Source organism: Scophthalmus maximus, chromosome 12, assembly GCF_022379125.1.
Source record: "Scophthalmus maximus strain ysfricsl-2021 chromosome 12, ASM2237912v1, whole genome shotgun sequence".
Lineage (NCBI taxonomy): Eukaryota > Metazoa > Chordata > Actinopteri > Pleuronectiformes > Scophthalmidae > Scophthalmus > Scophthalmus maximus.
The window spans coordinates 7,783,406-7,802,500 of record NC_061526.1 but is presented as its reverse complement, the minus strand read 5'-3'; the positions used below and the strand labels follow the sequence as shown (position 1 = coordinate 7,802,500).

At 43.3% G+C, this 19,095-nt stretch overlaps 1 protein-coding gene across 1 annotated transcript in view; it reads right to left on the bottom strand.

Moving 5' to 3' along the window:
• Nucleotides 1–19,095, bottom strand: part of hdac8 (histone deacetylase 8) — a 25,043-nt gene extending 5,948 nt beyond the window's left edge. Inside the window, exons 1-10 of the mRNA XM_035607631.2 lie at nucleotides 18,835–19,095; nucleotides 18,697–18,749; nucleotides 17,899–18,029; nucleotides 16,440–16,581; nucleotides 16,197–16,309; nucleotides 16,004–16,081; nucleotides 15,801–15,909; nucleotides 14,466–14,638; nucleotides 13,110–13,204; nucleotides 3,247–3,352 (exon numbers count right to left, since the gene is read on the bottom strand). Coding sequence (XP_035463524.1) covers nucleotides 3,247–3,352; nucleotides 13,110–13,204; nucleotides 14,466–14,638; nucleotides 15,801–15,909; nucleotides 16,004–16,081; nucleotides 16,197–16,309; nucleotides 16,440–16,581; nucleotides 17,899–18,029; nucleotides 18,697–18,749; nucleotides 18,835–18,948 — 1,114 coding nt within the window. The 5' untranslated portion in view covers nucleotides 18,949–19,095. The remainder of the gene's footprint in view (nucleotides 1–3,246; nucleotides 3,353–13,109; nucleotides 13,205–14,465; nucleotides 14,639–15,800; nucleotides 15,910–16,003; nucleotides 16,082–16,196; nucleotides 16,310–16,439; nucleotides 16,582–17,898; nucleotides 18,030–18,696; nucleotides 18,750–18,834) is intronic.

Genomic DNA, 19,095 nt, shown 5'->3' with positions numbered 1-19,095 from the left:
CACAAACAGACAGACAGCTGCTCCGACAATCACCGGGAAGAAAAGAAAAGATCACGTCTTAATTAATACAGACGCTTAACAAGCCCCAGAGTGTGTGTGAGTGTGTGTGTGAGCGAAACAACAAGAAAAGACTGAGCAACTCCCTGAAATGTAAAAAAAAATACGTAAGGCTCACTGTGTCGTCTGTTGTTGAATTGTCTTGATGCCTTTAATGGTTTTAACACTCGGTATAATTAGTTTATTCTGGAAAAGGCGCTGACTGTGACAGTTTAGGTCGGGACAACACAATAAAAGCTCCAGTTTCTGAAGTCTGTGACAGAAACATGTTGACTTTTATGATATGAACTGACGTGCTGTAAGTAAAGGTTTTTAACTTCACTTCAGCCGCGCTCGTGCTGTTTAATGTTACTTTAAGCCACAGGCATGATCATCACGGTCGCCCCCTGGTGGCTGGCTGCAGCGTAGGAGGCGGGTTGGCCAATCACAACAGAGTGTGAGTAATAACCCAAATCAAAATGATGAATATGAGCAGAATGTGTCTCCTTTAATAGCGTACACGGCGTCTATGATGTGTGTACGTTTAGTTAGTTAAACATCTGGCTTTCGAGACATAACACACGCTGAAGGAAGATGAGAAAAAAATAAAAATAAAAGATTTTTGTGGATTAACACTCAAGGATTCAAAACTTTGCCATCCACTCGTCCCAGCAGACAGAACAGATGGTGACACGCGCACGCGCACACACACACACACACACACACACACACACACACACACACACACACACACACACACACACACACACACACACACACACACACACACACACACACACACACACACACACACACACACACAACCCAGTTTCTCAGGGAAACCGATGTTTATAAGCAGCACGGCACTTCCAAAACCAGAAAAACACTCATCCACCCCGATGATGTCATGTGGACATGTTTGCCCGCCTTGAGGTGTGTGTGTGTGTGTGTGTGTTAGAGCCTTTTTCTTATTCAGCGTTCGTGTGCATGCATTAGTTAAGTTTGCAGTCATGTCGATCTTTTCTTAATCTCACAAAGACACGCGCATTTATGATATTTTCAAATCGGAATACGTTCACTTCTAGTCATTTTTGGCGTCTGGCCTGTTGTGTGGTAAAGCGCTCGGTGACGGCTTGCTGTCTTTACGGAGTGATTACGTTGGAAGAAGAGACGGAGAGGCCTAAAGAACGACTGACGGGTAACAGACGTGGCAGGTTGAAAGAAAGAAGGGGAATAGAGAAAAGAGAAGGGAGGGAACCAGTGAGAAAATGTCATGAGAGTCATAATGAATCAACGCACTTCAACAACGTCACACACATTTAAACTATTTCTCCCTCCTCAACAAGCCGTGAACAATCACCTCCGACTGAACAAAGGGAAGAAAGAGAACGACAGATCGTCTTTGACTCGTCTGCATTTAATTTTTCCTCCCATTTATTCCCCTCGTCTGTCCATCCGTTCATCCATCCGTTCCCTCTGTCGACCCCTAATAGAAGCCGTATGACGGGAGAGCAGCGATACTCTCAGCCCCTCCGGTCGTGATGATTTAAAGCGAGCCAACAGACCGAGTGGATTTCAGCAAAAAAAAAAAAAACAAATTAAAAAAAAATACTCCCGCTCCCCTGATTTGATGCGACCTGGAGTTTCTCAGAGCTTAATGCTGTTTGGATAAACCGCTGAATCTGCTGCAGGATGACGATGACTGCTCTGTTTCAATTCACCAGGCTTCAGTTGCTAATTGATACCATGTCCACTCGAATGCGGAGACGCAGAGCGGCAGTTTTCCATCAGAGTGGAGGTTTGAGAACTCCGACAACAGTCCGACCTTTTCGTTGAAGACAACAAAAACTAAACTTAAAGCTGCAGCGTGTAATATTTGGAAGAACTTATTCACAGAAATTGAATATATTGTCCATAACTATGTGTTCATATATGTATAATCACCATGTTCTCTCGTCAACTTTGAATGAGTTAAATATAGTGACATGAGGTGGACCCGACCTCCGTGTGAGTCGCCGTGTTGAATACGGTTGTTGCACAAAATGGTCCAGAATACGTTGCGTTCACGTTGAATTTTCAGCGCTGCCGAGAAACCGGAAATGGAATGACGAGACGTTTACTTCCTGTAACCTCCAACTCTGAGGCCGAAAGCTTTATTTCCATCTAAATCTCGAGCGAATTCTAAGCAAACTTTTGAAAATGCGAATTACGTGCGTTTCTGGTTTGGAGCAAATACACATGTGATTGACATGCTGGTACCGTCCAATCGTTGCATGGTTTCAGGTGGAAGTGGACTAGCTCTCCGTCAGGCCACCACAGTGTAGCTGCTATGGCAAATAGAAATGTTCTCCGACGGAGAAGAAGAAGACGGATTTCCTTTTGCTGTGTGGTCAACACATCCACACGCCCGAACCTTGACATTCACAAAGAGACGCCGAATCCGATCTTCTTCTCTCATTAAAAGAATCTTGGCTACAGTGCAGGTCGATGTTCGGAAAATGAACTTGACTTAAAGACAGTGCTCCACAGTTGTTTCTGCTGCGGCGAGTTCCCGACCTCACATCCCGTAATTCTCCCGCCGCTCAACTTTCGCCTGAGTTTCAACCCGGAATATTTCTTCTGGTTGCTTGCGGGCTGTCAACGCCGAGACTAAAGGCTTTCAACCGCACGGCTGGAGACGCGCTCGCAGAGGAACATACGGACATGAAGGGATGTATAGAGAGAAAAGGAAACATGTATCGAGACCCCGGCTCAGGCCAAGGGGATTGTGGGTAAATGAGCTGGGTCGACAGAGTGTTCACACACACACACACACACACACACACACACACACACACACAAAAAGGATGTTAAGAGCTGCAAGAGTGGAAAAAAACTACGACATAAGAACAAGACTCACTTTCATCCCACACAAGAGATGTACAGACACAAGAACAGAGCATGAAACCACAACGTAAAGAGCCGTGCAGAGACAAAAGGGCTGAAGGTGAGGGAGGGTTCAGACACACACACATCCACACCTGTGCAGACACATCACACATCACACACACACACACACACACACACACACACACACACACACACACACACACACACACACACACACACACACACACACACACACACACACACACACACACACACACACACACACACACACACACACACACACACACACACACACACACACACACACACACACACACCAACCTTTGATGGTGCTGACGACCTGGTCCAGGTGTTTGGTGTCGTTGCGGTCGGGTCGACAGCTCGGGCTGATCTCCAGAGAGTAGTCTGGTCCGTATTTTGTAAAAAACTAATAAACACAAAGACACAAAGACACACACACACACACACACACAGATTAATCGATATTAGAAGAATGTTTCTTCTCTCTTTTTATTCACAGTCCAATGTTCGTCCCTCACATCTGCTCACAGTCGCTGCAGCCAAAGTACAAAAGTACAATTTTTCCTCTTTGTCTCTGTTTTTAAAGAATGCAGCTGCCGTCCTGGAAAAAATTTCGGGATCCGTTTTTGGACTCGGAACAATCGGACTGTGAAACCGACTGGTGATGAATATTTACACAGGCTTTCAGGGATCATTCTTTAAAAATACATATATACATGGAATATAAAAGGAATTACACTCAAAATAGTGGGCGGAAAAAATCAAACTGTACATCAAAATGTATTTACCGTATTGTGAGTTATATAAATAAAATTAAGCAAAGCTACAGTTAAATAATATAAGCGAAGATAAGCTAAGCTAAGCTAAGAGTCCCACAACAGGAAACTAAGCTAAGCTAAGGTAAGATAATATAGATAATATAAGCCAAGAAAAGATAAGCTAAACTAAGCTAAACTAAGCTCAGCTAAGCTAAGAGTCACACCACAGGAAAAAAAATGAGAAACCTTAGAAAGCATAATAAAGTAATAAACAAGTAAACAAACATACAATGTAAACAGTACAGCAAGAATGTACAGCAATGGACTGTGCTGCTGTTAGCTACATGCTAACAACAGCTTGCTAACATCCCATTAATACTGATGCAGGAATAATGTTCATCGAGTTACTTTAGGGTGTTAGCAACAAGTGCTAATTGGTGCAGTTTAGCACAGCTGTGGCTAACGGGAAAAGTCATTAATTTATCAATCATGACCTAAGAATTGAACAGACAAATTACAATTTTGACCTGATGATGGCGCTAGATGAATGTAACGGGAATATATGTACGTAATTTCAAGTTAATCCATCCGACAGTTGTTTAGACCTTTCCTTCAACGCCAGAAAAATGAGCCTAGCGATGGCGCTAAATTAACTCATTAGGGTTCATCCTCTTGGGAACATGAACATCTGCACAGACGACAAACTCTCTGTCCGCATTGACATCTTAAACGCCAGAATAATTTGTCAGATGGACACATGTTCCTGATAGATTTTATGAACTCTGTGTGTTGTCGTGGAGTCACATGAACACAAACAAATGTATGAGGCAGTCATGTCTGGTTCATGGACAGATAGAAGCCAGAAGAGGAACCACAAATCAAACGTCCACAAAGACGAAGCCTGGGCCTCACCAACGTGAATAAACAAGTCTGAGATGAGTGCAGCAAATACCAAAGGCTCCTGGCATTTCATGCAGCGTCGGACCGATTCCATGAAAACAAAACCAGCCAACACGGGGGAGAGAAAAAAAAGACAAACAGGTGGAAATCCAGAGAGTAGGTTCAACCAGAAGTTAAAGCCAGAGAACGTCAGTTGAAAAAAATGCATTTGGGAGGAATTTGCGGGTCCGTGACTCAGTGCCATGGGAGCAAAACAAACTCGGAGGCCAGGTCTGACCACAAGTGCGTCAGTCCATCTGCAGCGAGTGTTGTGAAAACCCTGGACTCTGAAGACTCAGCAGAACGCGCAGAGCCGAGGTGCCCGAGGCCGAGCCGCTAAACACCGGATCTGTCCGTTCAACTTCACCTGTTCTGAAAGTGTGTTTAAAAAACCAGAGCGTGACAAATCTGTCTGGATTCTTTTACATTACATTCATTTTGCTCCAAAGCCCTACCTAAGGGCTCACACTGGGATGACCTGGAATCGAACCCCCGACCTTCTGTACCAAGGTCAGCGGTGTAACCCAACCAGTTCTTGGATCTTGGAATTGGTAGACGGGCCAAGAATTTTCGACTCAAGCTCCACTTTCAAGATTTTGTCCGTCTTTCAACCGCATGGTAAAGTCTTTTTCAGCAAATGGAGTTTGCACTGTTTGAGCAGACACAAAAGGTTTGAATATAAAACTTCCAGAGAATGTGCGAGATCCCATATGTGAGAATACGGCAGGGAAATCTCCGGAAAATTCACAGAGAGTGAGTAGGAGCGCTGACGACTAAACAACACCTCTGTTCCGCAGCGGAATAAGCATCGTGTGAACGCGTCTGACGTTAATTCCTGAGGGTTTGATAAGGACATCCTGGATATCGTTGCAATTAAAAAAAAAGATACATATATATCAGCTTAAATATATCGGTAAAGGTAATTGTTTTACTCCCTAAAAGGCGATTGTCCGAAACAGGCAAGTTCACACCAACAGGAACATTCCGTGGCGTCTGGGAGGAGCATGCAGGAGGCTGGACATGATGATATCATCACGCTCCGCTGCTGTGAGTTTTACGTGGATTTTCTTTCTGTATTCTCACATGGACACTCTCTGGTAATTTTACTTGGGCATCTGGCAGGAAAAGTTCAGGGAAAATTTCAGGACTTCACTACAGGTCTGAAAGCATCTTGATCAATGTTATTGCAATGTTTAACTTGTTGAGAGGCCTGAGTTGAGCTTGGCTGTTGTTGGGTTGTTTGCTCTCTGCAAGCCGCCGTCAGCACTTGTCAAAGATGGATTGCAAAGGGAAAAACCTCTTCCAAAAACCTGATCAGGACAAAGTCCCTGAAGGTTCAGAGAGTGTGTGTGTGTGTGTGTGTTAGTGTGCGTGCGTTTTTGTGAATGTCCATGGGTGTATACAAAAGGTAAGAATCTGTTGTGTGTGTGTGTGTGTGTCTGTTTCCAATTAACTCAGATGAGTTTTCGTGTCCTAACCTCCGGTCTCAACTGAGCTCAACATGAGAGTACTTAACACACCCGCTATGTATTCCCATGAACCCGGTGCTCCGTCTCCCGCTGTCCAGCAACACACACACACACACACACACACACACACACACACACACACACACACACACACACAGACACACACACACACACACACACACACACACACAAATCAAACACACACACACACACACACAAATCAAACACACACACACACAAATCAAACACACACACACACACACACACACACACACACACACACACACACACACACACACACACACACACACACACACACACACACACACACACACACACACACACACACACACACACACACACACACACACACACACACACACACACACAAATCAAACACACAGTCTCCTGCTGCCGGCTTGTTTGGCTTGGATGACCATGGGGGGAAAAGAGAGAGAGGAAGCGAGGGAGATAGAGGTGCAGACACTCCCAAAAGGAATACAAATTTTTCCAATAACGTCTCTAGAAAGTTCTTATATTATTCTGAAACACTTTGTAGACTGTGGATGAAAAAGAAAAGTGATGCGTGATAAACGAGGGGCATCAGGTCCAGTGACGCAGCAGATCTTCATCACCTGGACAAGGTCAAGAGACAGAAAACACTGATGTTCGGCTCCAGGGTCTCTGACAGGGAGATAAATATTAAAAGGTCTCTGGTTGTTTATCAGGGTCTGTAACTTGCACCCTCTGCCCATCACTCACTGCCGCTATGGGCTTGTTTGTATGAGAAACACTGACCTTGACTCTCAGAGAGCTGCATGTGTGTAGATCTGCTGGAGATGTTGCTGATATTTACCAGAGGGGCTGTATATGAGATGGCAAACGTTCTCGGAGAATGTCCATTTGAGAAAACAGCAAAATTAACGGTGAGAGAGTGGGAGTGTTGATGACTGTAGAAAATCTCCTGCTGTCTGTCATATGTGAAAGACAAACTCTGTCCGGTCCCAATTCCTCCGATTGTTTGGAATTATCACATACAGCCCATCTGGAAAGTTGATGTCTGAAAACAGCTCGCGTGCAGATGGATCCGTGTCTTTACCTATCATTTAAATTTCATTTTTTAAAGTGCAGTAAAATTTAAGTTTTAAAAACACTGGTTGTGTATATATTCTTTTGGTTTTGTACTGTTTGAACTAGAGTCTGACTGATATGGATTTTTAGGGCCTATATTAGGGAGTAAGAAAATTCCTTTACCGACATATATATATTTTTTTAATGGCAATAATTCCCAAGATGTCGTTATCAAACTCTTAGGACGAAAGAAACGTAATTGACTCCTGATATTATACAGTTTTCACCATAAACTTTGTGTGCGAGTTAAAAGATAAAACATGTACTAGTGTGTGTGTGTGTGTTCATGTGGACAGTAATATGTGACTGTCGGAGGGAGTGTGTTTGTTTTTACAGCGATCAGCAGGATCTCCAGCTATGAGGGATGCCGACAGCTCTGCACAGCGGAGGGGAAAACGTCTCGGAAAAACAACTGGACTCTGTCTGCTATCGAGCCGCTATCTCGTAAATGTTTTCAACAAGGAAAAGAAAAACGGCCCGGTGCCCAAAAATGGCAGTCACATAACACACGTACACCCCCGCTCTCCCTCACCTTCCCTCAACTGTCAGTTTATTTTTTCTGCATTTCATACGTGACATAATTTATAAATGAGTTGCAGAACAAATACAAGGCCAGTGGCTTTAAAAAACAAACAAACACCTGACCCGAGAGACAAATTAACCCAAAGGCAACAAAGTGAATGATGGTTCCATCTTCGAGGATCAAGTCTGTCCATGAACTTCAAACACAATAACATTCACAGATCTCTACGACAGAGACATGACTCCCTGAGGGGAAATGGGACAGGAAACTAACTAACTCATTGTTGGTACATCCCTAATACTCACCTGCCAAATATTCCACGGCTGCAGAATTGCAGGGTGGAAGAAGCGCAAATAATTATTAATCAGCTTCTTCATATCACATTTTTTTTAGTGTCATTTTGTCAGACAATTTTCCCCAGGACGCAAACACACACAAACTCTCCGCTCCGGTGACGTTTCCGGTGATTCAACCCGTGACTCGGGGAGCCGACACATCCCTGACGGCAGCGAGGGGCAGGACAGGAAGTGTCTGCAGACAGGAAAAGAGGAAGTAGAGAGGCGGGACGCTTCCCTGCTGCCAATCTGGGACATGGGACCAGAGACGTCCTCCCTTCCTGTGCGGCTCTGAGACGCATTTGTATTTACCTCTGTTGGGTTAACGCGAGGCAAAGAGGAATCCGAGCTAGCTATCAAGAGAGCCTGGTTTGAGAACTCTGAATCACTGTCCACAAAAACCATTCAATGCAAAAAATCCATGATCGCCTAATTGCTTAAAAACTGGAAGAGCAAGTTAGATCTCAAACGAGCCGAATATTCATGAAAAGAGATGGCACAGCCTGTTGTGAACAGCGAGAGGAACAACTGCAGATTGGGTGTAGCAATGAATATGAATGTGATGGCAAATTAAATGTTTGCAGAGCCAAGATCTTGCTCTCTCAGTGTCAGAGGCTCCCAAAACCTACAAACTGAGCTCAGTCACAGGCCATTTGTTGCCGTCCGCTTTCCAAAAGAGAAGAAAAATGCTTTAAATATTGGAAGAGAATCAAAAACCAGCCTTTTGTTTGGCCATTCTGAGGTCACAGGCGGGATCCAGCGACTCCAAGAGCTAGTTTCCATTTAGGAAAATACTCTGGGCATATATAATACGTGCATTGTGGGCATACAGTAGAGGCAGAAGGGGAAGGTGAAGTATGTGACAAAGGATATGAACTGGACAAGCAGCGTTTGGAGTACATGGTATGCATGTTTGCCCACTGAGGCAGCAGGGCGGCCGCAGGAAGTTTGGACCCGTGGTTTGTTTTTAATCAAACCACGACGCGGCTGGAAGGAACTCAGCTGCTGGGAAATGACCAACAACAGAATTAGAGAAGAGGAGGGGTTGGGTCGGCGGTGCAGGATGAATTATTGAAGAAAGGCAGATGGACAGTTCTGGCTGTTTACCCAACACTGCTATTGTGGCCGACTGCGTGTGTGTAAGTGTAGAGAACTCCATCACAGAGTTGGTACGAGCCAACGGTTGTTAAACATGATCTGAAAAGATGCAACTACAGAAGTAAAAAAAAGAATGATTTAGGGGATAAAACATTCGGAATATTATCTTATAATATATTATATATATATATTATCTTATCTTATAGTTAGCATTTTAACATGCTAATATATCCCTTCGTCAACATATGTACTGTTAGCATGTTGGCACGCTAACATTTAGGATGTGATGATTAGCATGTTAGCTCAAGAATGTGTCCAGTTAGCAAGTAACAAGTGAGCTGTGAGCGTCTCATTTGTTGTTAGCTTGCAAAAAGGGCAGTGAAAGAAAAACTGCTCTCCAAAACATCACAAACACTCATGATCACCAGATGGCGCGTATTAATAGCAGTTGTGCTAGCATGCTAACATTGAGGATGTAATATCTGGAATGTAACAATCAACATTCTAACACGCTAATGCCTGGGACAAAGCGTTCCATCTCATTAAGCATTTTAACACGCTAGGATTTTGACATTTTGAATGTTAGTTGATGAACATATGTGCAGTCAGCACGTTGGCACGCTAACATGCAGGATGTAATGATTAGCATGTCCGCTCAATCATATGACCTATTAGCATGGCAACGGGCGAGCTTTCATCATGACATCTGTTGTTAACTTGCAAAAAGGGCAGTAACCTATTCTTTTACTCTCCAAAGCAAAACAAAAATTCATGATCACAATCATTTTAGGATACTTGTTTGGTTAACAGCATGCTAATATCTCATTCAGCATTTGAACCAGGAAGCATTTTAACATGCTAGGATTTCACGTTTACTTCATTAGCATGTGTGCAGTTAGCATGTTGGCACGATATCATTATGGGTGTAGCGGTTGGAGCATCTCAGCATCTTAACAAGCGAACTTTTAGCATGTTTCATTCAGCGTGTTAGCCTGTTAGCTTGCCCACCCCCATGTCAAATTTTATACTCAAACTGTGTTTTAAGTTCTGATTAAAAATAACAGAATGGAGCACACTTTAGGGGGCAAATATGCCAATGATGATGAGGATGATGTTGATATTAAACCAAAAGAAAGCAACAAGTACAGGCTATTTCAACAAAATGATAAACTAGCCTCAATGTTATCCTCCATTAACAAAAGGCAAATTTATCAAATGCAAATTACACTACCATGTTTTTTTGTAACTCAGGGGAAGATTCAAAAGAGTCTATTAATACTCTTATGCTAACATAACCCCTTGTCTACTATGATATTACCTCTGTGGCGATATGACAATCCCCTTATTATATTTTTGACATTTAAAGGGAATGTAATCAAACAAAAAAGCTTTCTTTACAAAATTCTCTATGCTACTGGCTGTTAATTTTGAAGGTCAGTGAACATAACGAAAGTTATTGATTAAGTAATTATACAAGTGAGATGAAAACATTTTTTTTCTTCAAAAGCAGCAGTCATAGAAAATGGGTCAGAGAAAAATCCCTGTGCCGGTCCAATCAGCGACACTGACTAGCCTTTGACGTCCATGTTATATTATTAGTCATACAGCGATTCACACGCAGACTGGCTCCACCAATGTCACACAATGGGGGGGGGGGGTCCAACATGCATCAGCTAACTGCTAACACACAATACACCTTATCTGAAGGGGGTCGATGACTTTCGACCCCGCAGCTCAATTCCTAGTTCAAACAACAAAAGAACCTTTTACTTGTGTTTTCATAAGACGCCGCAGTATAATACGTGTGATGGAAGCGGGGCCATTGTGTGGGTTATCTGCACGGTAATATTTTGTCTAGCAATCAGTGAATATTACAGCACTTTATTGTCAATGTGACTGGGCAACTCTGACTGATGGTTTTGTTTTCAGGACGACTATTCTTAGCCGTTCTGCCGAGTACATGTCAGACACAGGTTAATTTAAAAATAAACTCTGTTTTTACAAAATATTCTGAGCAAAATTAAACCAAATTTGTTTGGATTGAAATCAGTGAAAACTGAAAACAGACAGGGTTTTTTTGTCTGACGAACGTTTTTCAGTTAAGGACACGATTGTGATATTATTAAAAACACTTGTACAACTTCCTGGTTTATAGTTCCTCATTTGTTTCCTCCATTTAACGGCTATTTATCACACAACTGAAATTTTATACAATGCACAACATTATCTGACAATGATGAATGTGTGTATTCATGTGGATTTGTCTAGAGTACATCACAAGGGTGGACGTGGACACACACACACACACACACACACACACACACACACACACACACGGGTACAAAGGTAGTTTTTGTTCCCTGTGTTGCCAGAACTTCAGCTTTGCTTGGTCATCATGGATAAATGCCCCTCTTATCGAGCACAACGGGCACAACGGGCACACGGACACACGGACACACACACACACACAAACTTCAGTAGAATATAACCTTCTAAAATAGATGTTTAATACCTAAACTACTTTTTGCTTTTGTTTCTTTAGTGTGTGTGTGTGTGTGTCCTCATCTTTATCATCTGTGGCAGCTGCCCACACTGATAGTTGCTATGTTTTCAATGAGTGCGTCTTAATGAGGTCAAAGGCTATTTAGGGCCACTGGACACTTGACGAGGAGAAACAAGAGGTACCTTCATCACGGTCGCGCGCACCCGCACAAAAACACACACACACACACACACACACACACACACACACACACACACACACACACACACACACACACACACACACACACACACACACACACACACACACACACACACACACACACACACACACACACACACACACACACACACACACACACACACACACAGCTATTCATTACATTTGACCAAAACAAGGTCCAAAAAATCAGCTGCTTGAGAAAGAGACTCTTTGTGTGTGTGTGTGTGTGTGTGTGTGTGTGTGTGTGTGTGTGTGTGTGTGTGTGTGTGTGTGTGTGTGTGTGTGTGTGTGTGTCTGTGTGTGACAGATGGGTCGACACTGATTTCTATTTGGAGAGAGGACGGCTCTATTTGATTTAGCAGTTAGCATAATGACGAGCGCTCACATGTCCTTTCTTTTCACATACGTTCATCACCGGGACATTCTTTCCTTCCTCGCTCCATTAATCCTGCAGAGAGGAACTTTTGTCTCTTGACGGTAATTACACAAACGCTGTTGACGTGTACTTAGAACCTTTGGCCTCACCTTTCACCTCTTTCCTTTTCTTAGACTATAATAATTCCTCTGAAGTTTCTTTTTTAAATCTGGAGCAATAGAAAGTTCCTGGGTTTAACCAACATACTCTTGGCTGCCATCTTTGTCGCAACCGTCTTCCGCTCTGAAGAACAATTCACTACAGGTAGACGCAAAATGCACCTTAACGCCATCGTAAAATCTGCGTTAGAGTGGTCGCTCTTACCAGCCATCGCCCCCCCTCGCCTGAATGTTGGTGCGAATGCGTCTGACTCTGAATATTTAAAACATTTTCCAATATTTTTGACCAATTGTTTGATTTGATTTGTGTAGTCTGCATTGAGGTATTGCAGTAAATAAAACAATTCACCTCGCTTCCAGATGAGCTGTAAAGAGAGGAGATGTTCTCAACAGTACGACCCTTTCACAGTCGACGACTCACCTGCAGACAAACCGCCTTTATTGAGAGGTGGGCGGCCATCTTTGATTAGCCCGAGTGACTCAGCAGACGGTGAACACAGGGGTGTGTGTTTTTGTGTGACATCGCCATGAATGGGTACATTTGTGCTCATGCGGGAATATGTAAATGTGGGCGACTATGGCCATAACAGTGTGTGTGTGTGTGTGTGTGTGTGTGTGTGTGTGTGTGTGTGTGTGTGTGTGTTGTCATACCTCGTGGTCTGGTATCTCGGAGGAGAGAGTCTTTCCCAGAACCGCTGCCGTCAGATAGGTCCAACAACGAGCCGTATTAGCCAGGTTATAACCTCCTGGTGAGAGAAGGGAGGGGAAAGTTATTATGTGGTTACATGCGGCATATACAGTACTGTAATGACAAGGCGCTCATGGCTCCGGAAATCTGAGCCTCTTCCAAGTTCATCCAACCACGGATAAATACCCCCAAGAGTTCCAAAAAGTCGGAACCAAAAGAGTTTATTTGAACGTGCCGTTTTAAGAAAAAGCTACAGAGTGGAACCTTATTGATTTATATAAGAGACAAAGATCCTGATGTCCACCGCTACTTTGAGGAAAACAAACCTGTAGCTTTAGAGGCCGACAGGTTTCATCCCTCTCCAGGAGGAGGACAGACTTAGTTAGTTGTGTGATCGAGACAGAGGGTTCGTTTCTTCGTCTATTGTCCCGCCTACGAGAACATGAGGGGGACGGACTGTTTCCGTATGAAGATCCTTTATTTCATTTATTTTGGCTTGATGATTATTAAAAAAAAACTTGAGTTGCGCTTCAGGGAGGGAATTTTTTGTAATGTGGTCGATTTTATCTGCCGAGCTCCGAAGAGAAAAGATTTTTATGAAATAATATAAAATAATCCGTTTTTTGCACCTATCGCTGGCTTGTAAACCCCCAAAATAAAATATATTAAATAAAAAATATCAATGTATATTGGGGTAAGTCAAAAATAACAAAAGAGGAATATATGGGGGAAAAGGAGATGAAATAAAAGGAGAGGAAACATACGTGTTTTCAAATTTCGTCATCTTATCTAACAAAAACAAAAAGGTTTTGTCTTGATAGCTATCTACTCTCTCACAGGATGAAGACTTGAGCAATGTGAAGGAGCGAGAGAGAGAGAGAAAGAGAGAGAGGAGGATGGAGAACGGAGAGAAAGTATGTAGGACAGGGAGCGAGGGAGCGAGAGAAAGGAAGAGAGGTGGGATTGTAGTTGAGTAAAATGGCTTCATTGTGTCGTATAATTAGTCGCTATCATCTGGCCAAAGGGCTGAGGGGTCTGGAACAGAGCGCAGAGTGTGTGTGTGTGTGTGCGTGTGTGTATGTGTGTGTGTGAGTGTGTGTGTGTGTACTGTATGTGTGTCTGTAATTGTGGACAACTGAGTAAATCACTGACATTCAAAAGGTAATGGGTCATAATCGTCCTTTCATTAAACATATTTTAATACGCTAAGGGGAGACAATAACACAAACACATGTACGCACACGCACATGCAAACACACACACACACATATAAAAACATAAACAACACATGACATCAGCTGGGACAACGCGGCATGTACCTCCTCCCAGCAGCAGCGCGGGGAGCTGCCACTGCAGGACGTGCTGCAGGCACTTGCCCACTCCCACCGGGGTCATGTTAAAGGAGCACATGGGGTCGCCCGCCATCGTATCGGCGCCCAGCTGCATCACCACCGCCTCCGGGTTAAACTGCGACCGCACTTCCTGCATCACGCTGCACGAAAAACAACAAAAACGAGACGACGGTAAAACGATATTGACGGTAAATATCGGTAAAACGATATTGATGACGACATCCTTCTGAGAGAGATAAATACACCCACACAAACATCATGCACTGACCACTTGTTGATCTGTGTAACCAACCAGAAATCTCCTCAATACCTTTGAGCTCTTGTGATAAAAACTTCTGCTGAAGACGTCCATGGTCTCCGACTTCCTGATTCAACTGCATCAACTTTTCCGTCTATTGTCAGCTCGACCAATCAGATCTGAAGGAATACCTTCCTGTCGTTAATTCTAGAAACCTCTGTCTCCGTCTGTCTATGGCTCCAATATCTAGAGAGCCGAGCCGTTCGCCTAATCGGCTTCACACTTTGACGGTGTATTGTCAAGGCCTGAGGAAGAGCAGTGTGTAATTTGGTGCGATTTGGACGAGCGGTATGTTGAGTAAACTTTGAATGAACAAAGTTTTATTCAAAGTTTGATGAAGCTAAGACACTGCAAATGTCATAAACTGCAGTTCTGGAAACAGCCACTAGTCGGTGGAGTCTGGGAAAATCCCCATTTTAAACTTTTTCCCCTTTTTTTCTAGATACATAGATCCCAAACTGGGAAGTTCCGGTGTCTACAAAGAAAGAAGAGGAATTCCCTTCATGTTAAGCATCTTTTTAGTGTTGACTTCTTGCAGAGGTGAATGTTGGTTTATGTGTCTGCTTGACGGACAGGTCTCTAAACCAATCACAGTCAGCTGAGATTATTTCTCCAACTCAGGGCTCGTCTCTTTTACACAACTCTAGTTTTTATGGTTTTAAGAAATACAAACATTCCCATGAAACACAAAGCTTCAATCAGGAAAATCTGGTGAAGCTTCCCTGCAAATTTTTCTATGTAACTGCATTTTCACTTTAAGCAGCAACAGGTTTTTATATTATTTTTTTGTTATTTTCAGCCAAGGACAAAATACTTCAGCTGGTTAAAACTGGAGTTGGAGGGAATCCCCCTGCTAATGTGTCCTTGAGCAAAAACCCTGAAAATTGCACAAGCTCCGAGGCAGAGTGGTATGGACCTGACCCAGACCTTTGACTTCTCGGGGGGGGGAGTTATCTCTGAGCTGCACAGGGAATTTCCCCGATAGTCCCCTCGACTGTATGTACCTGGTGAAAATCTGGAAGTATCTGTCGTCTTTGATGCCGTCCTCCAGCGGGACGTTGACGGCGTACCAGCGGCCTTTACCCAGCCCGGTGTCACACAGGTCACCTGTACCTGAACACACACACATACACATTTTTAATCTCATCACAACATCCGGTAGATTATCAGATTAAAGACTTTTATTTCATCTGCGAGGAAACCGAACCTGGGAAGAATCCAGGGGAGAACTTGTGCAGAGAGACGGTCATGACTTTGGATGTGAAGCTGAAGGCGTCTTCCACACCTGCGGATAGGAGGAGGCTTATCGCTTCATCAAACTCTGCCTGATAGCCGGACGATGAGATTTTAGTTTTGCGAGGCCGTGTGAAATGTTTTCTTCGCGTGTGTTGTTGTTGTACCGTCTCCGTGATGGAGGTCGACGTCTACGTAGAGCACTCGCTCGAATTTCTCCCTCAGCTTCAGGATTCCCAACACGGCATCGTTCACGTAGCAGAAACCCGACGCCTCGTCCCTGGAGGAGGAAGAGAGGGGGAAGAGAGGGAAGGGAAAAAATCATGATTTGACATTCTGACATTTTCACACACTATAACAGAATGTCATAAAATCTTTCTGATATAAAAACGCTGTCGTCTCTGTCTTACTTCTTCGCGTGGTGCCAACCTCCAGCCCAGTTGATGGCCACGTCGCTGTTCTGGTCAAGCAGACACTGAGCCGCGGTCAGTGTGGCGCCCCCTACCGACGCCGCGTAGTCGTATATCCCTTCCACCACGGGACAGTCGTAACCTGGAGGAACGCGGGAGGACGAAAAAGAATGACTCGGGGGTTCCGACACATTCTCCATTTCAAAATTCCAGACTTTTTTTTTCCAGAGTCAAGTTTCCTTCTTCTCTGTAGATTTTTTAGACCACATTGTCCGAGTACAAATAGATGTAGCTATAGATGTTTATAAAGTAAATATTATTACATAAACAGATATTGTAAGATATTTTATACAATATTTATAAATAAGTAAATATTAATATGTAAATAACATATAAGTTTCTGTACTGTGTAGCTACTTCATACACAGAAAGTCACGGTTTCTCCAGAAAGTTGATTGTGATGTGCGGATTGATTTTGAAATTTTTATACTTCCCTTTCTGACGTTACCTGTTCTCAAACTCATATTAAAAGATTGATATTCAAACTCAGTAAGTTTGGGTAAATGTGTGTAATTTAAAAATAAACACTAATATCTTTTCCATACTTCTCTTTTCTTACATTCTGAAAATACAGGAAACAAATGACACATTTTCTGTGAAACATTTCAGGCTTTGATTCAAACGTCTCAAGGTGAATTCACAGAGGAGGTCAAAGGAACGTGATTGGAGGAGAGTGAGAGGAACACAGTGGAGAACAGAGAGTGAAATGGAAGAGAAGAGGAAGGGAGGGAGTGAAAACAATGAGGTCTCGATCTGGGGAAAAGGTGGAAAGACAAGAGGGACGGACTGGAGAGAAGACAAAAGGAGGAAGAGGACGGGATGAGGGATGAGTCGAGGATATGAAGGAAAGGAGGAAGGAAGAGGAGGGAAGGAGTCAAGGTAATAAAAACAAGGATTCTTCCAAAGATAGAAATGTAAACTTTGGATTAAGAGATGGGAACTCGTCCAGGACCAACAAACCTTCTCGTTCAGTTGGAACGAATCAAATATTTTATAAAATGTATTTTAGTCTCAACAATAACAACAATAGACAAGAAGAGCAATATCACTGGTTCTTAATTATTTATTTTGGATTGAATTAATGTTTTTTTAAAGTCGGTGTCACACTGCCCCCTGCTGCCACCAAACAGACACTGCACATTCATTTTGAACTCATCCCACTTTCCACTTCTACTTCCTTTTTGAATCTACAATAAAAATCAGAATTCCTTTTTCTCAAATCATAAAAAAGTATGTGTCAGTGTTCGCCGGTGATCCAAAAGGTTCATGGCTGAACACGTGATGATACATTTTTTGAACACGCCTCGGTAGGCGGGTTTTAAAGTGACACTACAGTGGATTATTTACATGAAAATGGGAAAAATACAAATAAACATTGTTCTCTGTACGCGTGTCTCACCCAGACCGTAGTCGCCCGACTGGGGGTCGTCGTTGTCTCCGTCCTGGCTGATCTTGTGAAGATGCTCCAGGTAGGAGTCTGTGTGGAACTTGGCCATTTCCTCGATGGAGGCGACACAAGGCTTCACAACGCTGGGGAATAAAACAAGAATCAATATGAGAAAAAGTCTAAAGGAATCCATATTTTCTTCTGACATTTTCTCGACCAAACCAGTGATTGATGAAATTCACATGACGAGAACAGACGAGTGGACGGAAGCAGCGAGACTCTGCTGGACTGTTCATTCTTAGGTAAACAAACACGCATGTAGAGCTGCAACAGTTAATCGATTAGCAATCGACTACTAAATTCTCTGATTTCAGCTTCTTCCATGTATATATTTTCGGGTGTGACAGTATATTAAATACCTTTGGTGAGTGGACGAAACAAAACATCATCTTGGAGTTTGGGGAAACACAATCAACATATTATGACCCAAACAACTACTCCATTAACTGATAAAAATAATCGTGAGTTGCAGCCCTAGTTATTTATGATGAAATTTTATGGTTGAGCAAAGATATGAAGCCTCAATGACATTTTTAGATTTTTAGTCATAAAGGTTTGATGACGACATTTTCGGGGAAATTCTGCTTTCTGGAGATAACGTGGCTCTGGCGGGAGCTAGCTAAACCGAGGGCGTAGCATGCTAACGCTGCTCTCTGATCACGAAGTTTATATCTTATATTTAATAATCTGTGTTCTAGCATCATGTCAGGTGAGACGACACAGGAACCAGCAGCAGCAGCAGCAGCTCACCTCATGTGTCCCAGCAGCCCGTAGGCTTCGATCAGCGAGTGAACCATACGCGCCTGGGAAATAATTAAAAACAATAAAGTGAATTCAAAAAATAAAGCAATGCGAGATAAAGGATGAATTAGCTGCAGCGCAACTCACCCGGTTCGGCACTTTGGACAAAGTGTCGCAGGTCCGGATGAAGTCCGAGCTGTAGACGTACGCGACTCTGCGCTTCCGGCTGCCTTCGTCATCGCTGCCTCCCCTGCGACTCATTGACGGTGAAATCGAATATCAGTTAGTTTATTAAAAAACTGAAGCCGCTGAAGCTTAAAACAAAAAAACGAATTCACAGTGAAGCGAAGCGAGCGAGCGGCGCCCAGTGGTTCTCCAGCCTGGTGTTACACCGTCAACATTCCCCCC